Here is a 12,037-nt window from a genome sequence, read left to right as displayed (position 1 = left end):
GTCGCCTTTGGCCTTGAATTGATGGCTGGAATGGGTTGTATGAGGGGCAGTGATGGGTTTCAGCCCACAGAGGCCACCAGATACGGCTTGTCATTCTGGTCTTACGCACACTTAGCTGTACGTAGTCAACAGGAGGCTCCAAAAGCAGATAAAGGGTCCGCTGGGATGACCCAGAGTACTGGATTCTCCACTCGGTATGCAGCCCAGTCTGTCAACCTGCATTTCAGTCTGATTAGTCTGTTATTAGGTAGCTTATAGACTCACAGGGAATAATTCCTACAGCAATTCTTGAAAAAGATCCAGTAGCAGGAAAACGACAGAGACATAATTCATTTATATAATCATGAAATGCTTCAAGTCAAAGATCATTCCATGGACAATGGACTTAAAACAAAAATGGGATTATAATTTTTCTGAACTTTGGATAATCTTCAAATTTCTCAAGATACCACCTAAAATAAGACAAAAAAGGAACAGTAAGAAAAAGAAATAATTTTGCTGCTTAAACATTTAGATGCTGACAAAACGGACAACACTTCATTATGCAGGAATACGGAGATTTTTAGGAGTAACACTAAAAACTGTGGCATTTCAGATATGTAGTTTGATTTTGTCTCTATAATGAATAACTAAATATATTTTATTCTAAAGCATGATTCATAGGAAGAAACCCATTTAATTCACTCAGGAGGAGTGTCTCGAAGGTCTTCTTCTGGATGTTTTCTGGTTGTCCGCAGTCCCCAGGAGAGCTATGGCTCCAGCCCCCGGTCTGTGGAACAGTCACCTGGGTGCGTGCCAGGGGCTCTCAGACAAATCTGGGAAGATGCAGCAGGGCCCGGCATTCAGAACAAACACGCATTTTCCACTTTGATATAAATGACAAGTCCCCTCTATTTGTTTTGGGGTAGAGGCTAGCTAGGGAGGGAGGTAGCTACGTGGATGGAGTGAACACTTACAATGACCTGACAAGATGGAGAAATTGCCAGAAACAAGGAGTTTCCGTCATCACAAAAGATAAACAGATGAAGCATCATGATGGGAAGCGACTATGAGCTCACATGGCAGAAACGCATCATGAAGGCAACCTGACAGGGAATTGACAAAATGTGTTGGTTTCTGCCATGTTTCACCCTGCGCTGGCGGACCCGATGGGGAACTGCAGCCCCTCAGCCGGCCGCGGGTGCCTCCGCACACTGCCCTGTCCTGAGCCTCCAGAGAACCCACACGCTGTCCTGTCCCCCGGGGGGCCACAGGCTGTCCTGCATCCCCGGGGAGGCCACGCGCTGTCCTGAGCCCCTGGGGAGGCCACGTGCTGTCCTGAGCCCCCGGGGAGGGCACGTGCTGTCCTGTGCCCCCAGGGAGGCCACGCGCTGTCCTGAGCCCCCGGGGAGGGCATATGCTGTCCTGCGTCCCCGGGGAGGCCACACGCTGTCCTGTGCCCCCAGGGAGGCCACGCGCTGTCCTGAGCCCCTGGGGAGGGCATATGCTGTCCTGTGCCCTTGGGGGGGCCACATGCTGTCCTGTGCCCCCAGGGAGGCCACGCGCTGTCCTGCGTCCCCGGGGAGGCCACACGCTGTCCTGCGTCCCCGGGGAGGCCACACGCTGTCCTGTGCCCCCAGGGAGGCCACGCGCTGTCCTGAGCCCCTGGGGAGGGCATATGCTGTCCTGTGCCCTTGGGGGGGCCACGCGCTCTGAAGCTGGGCTGCGGGCCTCGGGAGCAAGCATCACTTCCGACACGGGGCTGTTCTCTTCCAGACTGTGAGGAGCCCAGACACCGGAGCGCCCCCGTTGAGGTGGCTGCTGTGTCAGCAGCGTGGAGCAGATTGGCCAGTGCCATACTCAGCTCCTCTCTGCTCACAGAAAGTTCTTGAAGGCTGGCCCTAGTGTTCCCCCTGCGTAACCGCCCCAGATTCCTAGGCTAAGAACTTGATGCCTGAGGAGGCGGTGCTAGGAGGTGGAGCCTCTGAGAGGGGATTGGGTCATGGGGTGAAGCCTTCAGGAATGGGATCTGTGTCCTGATCCCCCAGAGCTCCATGGCCCTTCATCGCTGAGGGAAGTGCAGGAGGGGACTGGACTGTACAGCCAGCAGGGGCTGTCACTGGAGCTCCACCACACTGGCCCCTGACCTCAGACTTCTGCCAGCCACCCCCCATCTACAGTGTTTCTGTTACAGCCACCGGAAGGCACTCAGCCTGCTGGCACTGAGGACCTGGACCACAAGCAGGTTTCTCGGAGACCGGGCACCAGCCTGGAAGCCAGTGACACCTTCAGACCAGCAAGACCGGGCCGGTGATGCCCACACACCCCTCTGGGATGGTCAGAAGCAGCACAGGGCAGCACGGCTGGCCCCTCATGATGTTTATCAGATCGAAATGTTCTCACCCAATACAGAGGTTTGCCAAATACATTCGATTCATTTCATAGACACCATTCTATAGGAATAAAACTAACTTTGCTAAAATGATTAAACTACTTTTCTCATTCATGTACATCATGACGTTTGTCGATCCAGCTCGAGAAATCATATCTCGAAATTTATAAATATGTGTATGTATATTATATATACACACACACACATTTTTAATAGGGCAGGCAGCATATTTTTCTCACGTGTTCTATCCCTAGAATCAAAGCTGTCACTTATGCGACACTGACCAGAGCTGGATACGGATTTTTTTGTCTTGATTTTATCACGTGGAGCCCGAACTGAGGTCGAAACTAAGGCAACCCGTCACTGAAGGCTGCCCATGTCATCGCATGTGGTTTAGGCTGAATCAGACACAGTTCTTGGAATTCTTCTTCCAAGCACCAGTGGTCTTTCCGGCCCACGAGCGGGGTCAGTGCCCTGTGCTCCTCTCCCGCGAGTCTCGTTCCTTCCAAGCTCTCACAGACCTCGCGCTCTGCTGTGGGAACAAGGACGTCCTTCACAGACTCATTCTGGTGGGTCTTTATCTGTCTAGGTCCCGACGCCATCTGTCATTGCATCCCAAAGACACACGGACTTCAGTTTTCTAAGTGACATTACACACTATTTTTTATTTCGACAGAGCCCCTCCTCCAAGGCTGTCCCCGAAGGCTGGCCTCACCTGCAGGACCCTGGTGTGGACTAGCACGCACCTGGGCTCAGACGACCCCTTGGCCAGGCGCCGCAGGAGCGCGTCTAAGCCAGGGCAGCTCCCTTATGTGAGCGCGGCTTGAGGCTGGCAGTGGAGAGAACAGTCTGAAAACATTCCTCTTTCCTATTCCTTGACATTTTGCCCTCAAACCACTGTATCTGTTAGCAACTTGGCACAGCTGACCCAATGTTTCCGACCTAGCGCTTCATGGTCAGTATAATTCTCTACGAATTTAAACATTTCACATCCGATTATGGAAATAAACTGGGTGTAATAAAACACTGGTTTGAGAACATCATAATACACCAAAAAGAGGGCTAGGAATAGCCCCATGGATTGTTTTCTGTAATCAGCTGGATTTGTGGGATTAGTTAAAAAAAAAAGATAGCTTTTCCTTTGTCCTCAGCTGGTAAATCAACATTTCCAAACATACTTCCACTAAGCTGAATTCATTAAATTTCTGGCAATTAAAATTGGTTTTGCAGTGACATCAGTATAAATAGCAAATGAATGAAAAAGAATCCTTTCAACTCGTGAAGCTTTCTGCAAAGAATACCTTTGGGTTTTTATTAATAGAGACGTTCATTCAAATTCAAATTTCAAAATGAAATTATTTCTATTTCCTGTTCAAATGATAGAATATTAATATTTTCCATTAGAAATTTGAATATCTCCTACTCAAATGTCAAGAGAGAGTTTCCCATGCTCATTTGAGGAAGCGTCTTTACCACCAACTCGGCTCTTGTTCAATCTTCCTGTGATCCAACTTCTCAGCTACCAGTACCGTCTCATTTCTCCATTACTAGAAACCAGCCAACATCCGCTTCCTACTCCCTCACGGAACTAACACACAAGAGTAGCTTGTTCCTCAGAGGCGATGTGAGCGATGGGAAGGCAGTCTTGGTGGGGAGGTCCTGCCTGGGGAGGAGGAGGGAAGGGTGGATGGAAGGGAGGAATGGGGGCAGGAGGGGTCCCCAGGAACATAGGACTGCTGGGCTGGACCAAGATTCACTGGTATTGCTGTCACTGTTACTTTTTTCTCCAAAAGGCTTGGTTCCCACCTGGGCAGACGCATCCTGCAGCAGCATGAGCTCTGGGGACAGGCTGGCGTGGCGTCATCTGGCAGGAGGAAACGCAGGGGTCCAGAACTCACACATGTTGCCTTTGTCTTTCCTTACAGCCCAGCGGATTCTGGGTGGCTCAAAGGCCATGTCTTGGCTTCCTGGGGCTTCTGCAACAAAGGCCCACACGCTAGGGGCTTCCAAAGAGGCAGGAATTTATTCTCTCCCAGTTCCGGGGGTCAGATGCCTGACCGTGCTGCCTCCTAAGCTCTCAGCGAGGCTCCTTCTCTGTCTCTCTCAGCTGCTGGCAGCCTCGGGGGTGTGTGGCAGCATCACCACACGGTCTGCCTCCGCACTTAACACGGCCGTCTGTACGTGGTCTTCTCGTCCTTGTGTGCACGTGTGCAGTTTCTCTCCTAAGAAAGTCACCAGGCCTGCTGGCTCAGAGGCTTGCTTACTCTAGCGTGACCTCCCTAACTAATTATATCTGCGATGGCGATGACCCCTATTGCCAAATAAGGTCACATTTGCAGGGTCAAGACTGCAACATCTTTTTTGGGGGGTGGGGGGAGAACCCAATTCAACCCATCATAGCAAATCGTTTCATTTCCTGTCACCTTCGACGCTGTAACTTGTTTCCTGAGCCTTTCTTGGTGTGAGCTTTCCTTACCTCTGTCCCCCTCTGCAGCTCCGGCATAGGGACAGGTCTCAGCTCTCAGATCCCCCACTGTCTGGAGCAGAGTGGGGCACCTCAAAGCATGGAGCGCTGGAGGGTTCTTCTCCTATGATCTCAATAATCTCGGGCTTTCGGCATATGATCTACAAAACCTAGCTAAGGACCTTCCAGCTCTGCCCGTTTTCCGCAGTGTCTCTGGTAATAATCCTCTGCATCTTAAAATACATGGTGAGCCCAGAAAGAAACCTAGGAATTCTGATTCTGAAAAGTCTGCGTGCATCCCACGATGCCATGACATCAGTCTATCCTTCTGGGGGCTTCTCTCTGCCCCATTTCAAGAGATGGCAGGCGCCGTGGAGTCAGACGATGCTCTGTGTCTATGTGTGCCTCTGAGAGTATGGGCGGCATCGGAGAGCTTCACGAAATGTGTTTGGGGCAATGCAGCCAGGGAAGGGGGGCAGCGCCCTTTCTAGCTCAGGGGACACAAATGATCCCCATGGGCACTGGCGTGAGCCGCCTGCCCGGTTTCCATCATTGCTGTGGCCTCGGGGGATGGCCCGAGACCTCTCCCATCTGAAAAGCTGGGACTTTGTTCCCTGAGCCTCAGTCCCTTCATGTGTCGGACTGGGAGGGCGCTACCCTAGGTTCGCTTCAGCTTTGACAGCCTTGGATTGGTTTTTATGAGTTTGTCCTGGTCTTCGAGATCACAGGCTGTTTGGAGGATCTGACACAGGCCGGGGCCCCTCGCCTTGGGAAACAATGCGATTTCGACGGTGCTCACAGCCTGGGAGTCCAGACAGTGACCGCAGGTCTGCAGGGCTGTGGGGCGCTCATGTGCAGGGGCTGCGTGAGGGCCCAGCCGGGCTTCTTCCGCACTCGGCGTGCGCCTCCGGGCCCAGCTGTGGGCACTCGACATCCTGCCGACGGCGTGCTCCTGGCCAGACCACGAGACCCCTGCCCAAAGCTTCACGGGACCTTGGGCTCCAGCCGCAAACGTCTGAAGGGGCTCAGACTCGGGCGCAGCCAAGGGCAACGCTGACGTGCGCCCGGCGGTTCTCAGAGCAGGGTCTTCTCTGGACGTCTGCGTGGTTGTGGACTCGGTTAGCTAATGCCCGGTGTACCCTGCGATCCGGCAGTTCCAACAAATGTGAACGTTTCGAGAACGGAACCTGAGAATGGTTATGGTACGGTCAGAGCACAGAGCCAGCATGCGGACAGTGTTCGCGAACTTACTGGTGATGCTGCTGGGCCCGGGTGACGAGGACGCAGGCGGTGAAGAGCGCAAAGGCCCCGCCCTGGACGGACCAGCTGGCCAGGCCGTAGCCGCTCCACTCCACCACCTCCCCGAAGTAGTTGGCTGCCGTCACGTACTCAAACAAGCCTCCTGCAAGGAGACACAGGCAAGGGATGCGTTTCCCACAGACGACGCCCGCCCAGGGAAGCACTGACCGACGACAGCCGTGGGCGCCTACTTGGAGAGCACCAGCTCAGCCCTGGGAAACACGACTGGTCCAGAACTGTGACCAATGAAACACACCCAACGGTACTAGTTCTACCATTTCGTCTTACGATTTCTGGCAGTAACTACGTACCGTTCATCTGAATATAAAATGCTACAATTTTCGTGTACTTTACTATGTCACTTGACTAATCAGTGAATCCCACAGATGGAACCTAAGTAGGGACGGAGACCACAGAGGAACAGTGAAGGACTAGCTTAATCAGACGGACCTGCACAGAGGCCTAGACCCAAATTGGAAGAAAATAGTAATTTTCAAGGGCAGATTCATTCATTCAGTCATCCATTTTCACAGATCCTTCAAGTCCACACGACAGGTGAGGCCCTGCTCTAGGCACTGGGAGTGCACTGTGGACAACACCATGTCCCCTTCTGGAACGCTAAACCCCGATGCAGCCCGCGAGGAAAGCACGGAGCCCAGCACGTGGTGGGGAGTGCTGTGGAGCAGAGCATGTGGGAGGGCCCAGAAGTCGGGCTATGGGCGGAGGGAGGGCTGGTCGCGGCCGTGGCTGGAAGGGGCCTCGCTGGTAGGTGAGGTTTGGGTTGGTGTTGGGGTCTCCAGGCAGCAAAGGCTCTGAGGCTGGAGAGCAGAGGGGCGCACTCCAAGGACCACCTTAGAGCCACAGTTTAAACAACCTGAGATTTGTAGGCTTTTTCCCGTCCTTTGCTTGTCGTGTTGTGTTTTCCCCTTGTAGGGTTCCCAGGAAGATAAGGATTCCAATCCAAGCCCGGCCCTGTGATTTCCTGTTCCACTGATGTTTTAGTTCTACCCACTGAGTCTTAAATTTTTTTTTTTTTTTTAGTTTGAGGATCTCCCTTGCTTTCTATCTTGTATCTATTTAGTTCTTTCTATGGTATGTTACTCTTTTTTTCATAATTTCATCCCTTTTAATTATTTAAACAACTAGATATTCACTTCATGATCTGTTTCTATTAACTCTAAGATCTAAAATTTCCCAAGTTTAATTAGCTCTCACTCAAGGCACCATATGTCCTCGTGGGTTTTGTGGCTCTTATTTTGTGGCGTGTGGCCTGCTAGGCTCTCAGAGGCTAGAGTTGAAGACAGGTCTCTTTGGGGATCTGGGTTTGTGCGGACTGGATGCAGGAGGGCACCCCCTCCCTAGGACCACACGGATCCTAACTCGTGACTTGAGGTTTTCGGACTGTCCACGGTTGGCAAACATTTGGGCTACAAAGCTGAGGCAATGAGGGCAGCTAGCGGTTACGGACTCTTACGAGTTGGGTCCTGGACTCAAGCATTCACCCAGCCCTTGCTCTCTGATGACTGACTTCATTTCTGGACATCACACAGATGCATTTTAAAAGATAAAAACAACAACATGTATCCAACATTTTTAACTGTTTTCAGACAGAGTACCAGTCGTCTATTCCTGCTATGGCCAGAAATGAGGTATTGGGCACCCCTGGTAAACCATAAGTTGTTCCTCGTATTCTCTTTCCAAACAGATACAACTAGTTTCCTTTTTGCTTATTAGCCACTCGGTTAGCCAGAATCAGCTCTTCTGTCATTCTAAGAAAACAATAACCACAGTGATTGCTATCGTAATTGTGACTCACATCGAAAATTTGTGGCTGTGACTAGATATTAGTTATTGGATCGGATAAAACTGAAAGAGCAAGGTGTCCTGCCGACAGTCTGGCATCAAGTCTCCTGTTTTCAGTACATACCCCTCGGTATCTTATACCCAGTCTCCCCTGGTCTCCGGAGATGCCTCAGGATGTGGTCTGAATGGATGTTTACCAGCATGCCTATTAACCACAGGCAGAATCCTACAGAAAAGGCAATAGAGAGCAGCATTGAGTCCATAAACCAGGAAACCCCCAGGCCCAAGCCGGAATGAATGGGATGACCCCAATCCGCCCAATTATCGTTACTAAGGAGCCAGGTCACCCCAACTGATAGTGAAGATCATTGTAATAAATATAATGCTTTCCTTAGAGACGTAAGTGCTGCACTCAGGTCTGCAAAAGAGGGCTTTGTTTTTCTAATAATACCAGTAAATCAACTAGTCTGCTCCAAATGTTCTGACGGGATGACTGGTGTGCTCGGAAGTAGGACTTAAGACTTGGCCCAGGCTCCTTTCCAGGAAGCACTAAACCAAGAGCCAAAGAGCCACGGGACTCTCTGAAACTCAGAAGAAACTTCCTCATCACCAGGAGCCTCGAGGGTTTTTTTTTTTTTACACTCTTGCATATATTTTTGACTACTGATGTTTTATTTTCATTTTTCCTCAGAACTTATAAGGCTTTAGTTAGAACTCAAAAATAATAAAGATTTTAAAAAATCAAAAACTTCACAAGACCTAATAGCTTCTGCAAGTTAGCATAATCAGGAAACTCTAACGGCCTTGTTGGAAGGTGACCCAGTTGGACTTTTCTCATTTTCCATTAGGAACAGTGGGAGCTTAATGACGGTCTTAGATTACATGGTTACTGAGAGCTCCTCAGTCTCCCTCTGTCGTCCGCTCTGCCAGAACCTGTTGCTACTCTGAGGCCTGCTTCAGGAACAGGTATTCATGCTTTCTGGGCCAAGTCGGGGGTGATGGCAGGCATGTGCATCATATGCTGCTGCTGGGGCCATGTGCCTCTCCCTCTGGTGCTCGGCCTGCTGCCACGAGGTCGTGGACCAGCACCGCCTCCTCTCTCTCTCGAGGAGCATGGGCTTTCTAACCAGGAACTGCGGGGACATGAAAACCCAGGTTCTGATGAGAACAACGGAGTACATCCTTAGGGGGACACTCACCTACTAGAAATCGGGGATCTGTGACCCAGTCGTCAGCATACACGGCGTACTGGCTCAGGTATCTGCTTTGCAAGTAGCCATTGTAGCCACAGAACATGAAGGCCAATGCAAACGTGTACAAGGGCATGGGCTTTCCGCCTCGGATCAGGAACGGGAAAATCAAGGACCTGAGGAAACATGAAACGGAAACACGAAACGGAAACACATTTAAATAACACATAGATCAATGATAAGGAATCTCATTTCTGCCATTCTGTTTCAAGTCTTGGGGTTTTAATCTTGTTTCCTTGTTCAGAAATCATTCTCAGTAATGCTCGTACTGATATACTCTGTTCAAAGCAGAATTTCTAGATAAAGAGTTAACCATGTTTCAGTAATGTTCACCACAGTGCATAAACTCAGGATTCTAATTGTATCAAATGTGAGACACACATGGAGAGAAAACGAAAGGCTTCAAGAGGCTCTCAATATTATCCTCCCTCGCTCTCGTCTGAGCAACATGACGTGGGGGACACCGCATGCCATCCATCTGCAAGGCAGCTGTGCTGGCTGAGCACTCAACACCCCACTTGTGGTACCTGGAGACACCCGCACAGGACGCCCCACGACACATGCAGGACAGAGCACGAGATGGACTCAGTGTGGGGAAGCCATCTGCTCGCGGTCACAGAGCTAGTGCGTGGCTGAGCTTTGGTGTAAAACCGGGTATCTCAAGGCTCACATTCTTCTGTTCCACCACACGAGTGAAAGTTTAGGGAGAGAAAACAGAAGGACAAGAAAGTGGATCTTATGAAGAAAAGAGTACATGACGTCGTACTCTCAATTTCCTCTGTAAAATCAGTACATGATAAGCTGAGAGAGGGCTATCACTACGTAGCCTATGGACCTTAAGGGGATAGTAAGGAATCACCATCTACAACTTCATGCCAATAAATGTGACCCGCTGGACAACACGAACAAAAGCCTTAAGACACAGGTGACCAAAACTGACCCACAAGGAAATCGACAACTTGAACAGCCCTCTATGAATGAAAGTGACTGAAGCGACTTTTAACGTTCTAGAGAAGCTGCAGCTGGAGTTGGGGGAGGGGACTAGCTGGGCCAAGTCCGGGGTGATGGCATAGGGGACATTTTAGGGGATGCAACCGTTCTGTATCTTGATTGTGGTGATGATTATATGCTGTAGGCAATCATCAACACTGACCAAACCACATTCTTAACAATGAGTGCATTTCATCCTCTGTAAGTTATATCTTAAAACAGGGAAAATATAAAAGCTTGTTATTTGTTTCCATTTTGTTTCCATTCTGGTCATCTACTCAAGGGCAAAAACAGAACTGATCTTAGCAGCAGTAGTGAGAGCCTAACGCTGGCTACGTGTCCTCAAGGCATTCTCTTTCAACAGGCTCACTCAGGTCATGGGAAGAACATTCTTGCAATCAAATGCAGTCTTCAAGGTTCTCTCTTATCCAGGCCAGCTCCCCCAAAGCAGACTTCATGTGGGTTTAGGGCAAAGCACCAGCTGAATGTAAGCATGCGTCTGGCCCCAATGTGTGTCATTAGTGAGGTTAGTTGCTTGCCTGGAAACCAGTGTCGAGACGCACCTCAAAATGAACAGAGAATTGCAGACATTTCTGCTTCGCGGGAACACGGCTCATGCCTGAGCAGAGCTGGGACAGTGAGCAGGCATCTGGGATACAGGCCCACTGTGCACGTCTGTACCACAAGAGGCGGATCTGGGTGACTGGGTAACTGTGTCTTGGACCAGTGGGGGAGCCTTTAGAAACAAGCAGAAAATTTGACTCGCTGCGATCCAGCATCATGGTGATGGTGTTTGTTCCCCACCCCCATCCCGCTCCTTGGCAGGAGAGCCAGAAGCAAACAATCAGTTCTCACGCTCTACCTGAGCATCAAGGAAGCTGCCCCTTGTCTGCGTCACCTCAAGGGACGATTCTTTAGGCAGGGGAAAGCAGAAAAGGGCCAGAGGATGAGGAATTGAGAGAAAACCTCCCTGGGAGTTACGGTCTCAGGGAATTTTCCAGGGGGCAAACCACAGGACAAAGCTGACAAAGTGTTAGAATTCTAAGTTTGAAGAACTAGGGAAAAAAAGAGAGGAAAGAACCGTGGGAGGCACGAAGGCTAGACTCAGTTAGAAAGAAGCCTGCGCAAGTGCGGAGTGCCCAGCTCCCCAGAGCCCGAAACTGGGGACCTGAACAAACCCACGTAAATTCAACGCAGGGTAATAGGGACCCGAGGTCAGGAAGGGGAAAGGACAAAGCGTGGAAGCTTGAAATACACAGAATCGTTACTGAAGGACAGTGGTGTGGGAAGACGTCTGGGCGAGATGTCACAAATGTCTACATCATAGATGAAGGAAGCCTTCTAGAAGCAACACTGAGCAAACCAGTCTGCAAACATGGTAGACATTTCCCTCCAGAATGTACAAAAAAAAAAAAAGTTGTAGACTTTCCAAATGAGAATCATGCCCAGCAAACTTTTGATTCGTTTCTTCCAATTCAGTTTCAAGTTCAGGGCTGAATTGTGAACAACTGGCAAACAGGGGCGGGCAGCTTCTCGAGGGGAAACCCAAACCTGTCCCATGTGGTAGTCACGCCCCCCTCCTCATCTGTCACCAGTGTTCCTTCCGTGCCCGTGATGGCAAAGGCATCTTGATCGGGAGTCAGCAAACACGGCCCCTGGCCCAGTTCCAGTTCACCACTGGAATTGTACATCGTACCACATCGGACAGCCTGAGAATAAGAACAGTTTTTACCTTTTCAAACAGTAGGGGACACGATCAAAAGGATATTGCAGGACGCATGGGAATCACACGAAGTGCAAATGTCCGCGTCCACAAATAGAGTAGCGCTGTGACACGGCCCCGCTCACTCATTTGGGTCC

The 12,037-nt window shown here is 50.4% G+C and overlaps 1 protein-coding gene across 1 annotated transcript; it reads right to left on the bottom strand.

Annotated features, from left to right (window-relative positions):
- Positions 1 to 323: 323 nt before the first annotated feature.
- SRD5A1 (steroid 5 alpha-reductase 1) lies at positions 324 to 12,037 on the bottom strand. Its single transcript, XM_032861852.1, has 5 exons — positions 11,910 to 12,037; positions 9,137 to 9,303; positions 8,062 to 8,163; positions 6,087 to 6,237; positions 324 to 452 (listed from the first exon to the last, which is right to left on the bottom strand). The coding sequence occupies exons 2-5, from the start codon at positions 9,261 to 9,263 to the stop codon at positions 386 to 388; spliced, it is 447 nt and encodes a 148-aa protein (XP_032717743.1). The 5' UTR covers positions 9,264 to 9,303; positions 11,910 to 12,037; the 3' UTR covers positions 324 to 385.

The sequence above is a fragment of the Lontra canadensis genome, unplaced genomic scaffold (genome assembly GCF_010015895.1).
Source record: "Lontra canadensis isolate GAN:19392208 unplaced genomic scaffold, GSC_riverotter_1.0 scaffold22, whole genome shotgun sequence".
Lineage (NCBI taxonomy): Eukaryota > Metazoa > Chordata > Mammalia > Carnivora > Mustelidae > Lontra > Lontra canadensis.
The sequence above is the reverse complement of the archived record's forward strand: the minus strand, read 5'-3'. Positions and strand labels throughout refer to the sequence as shown.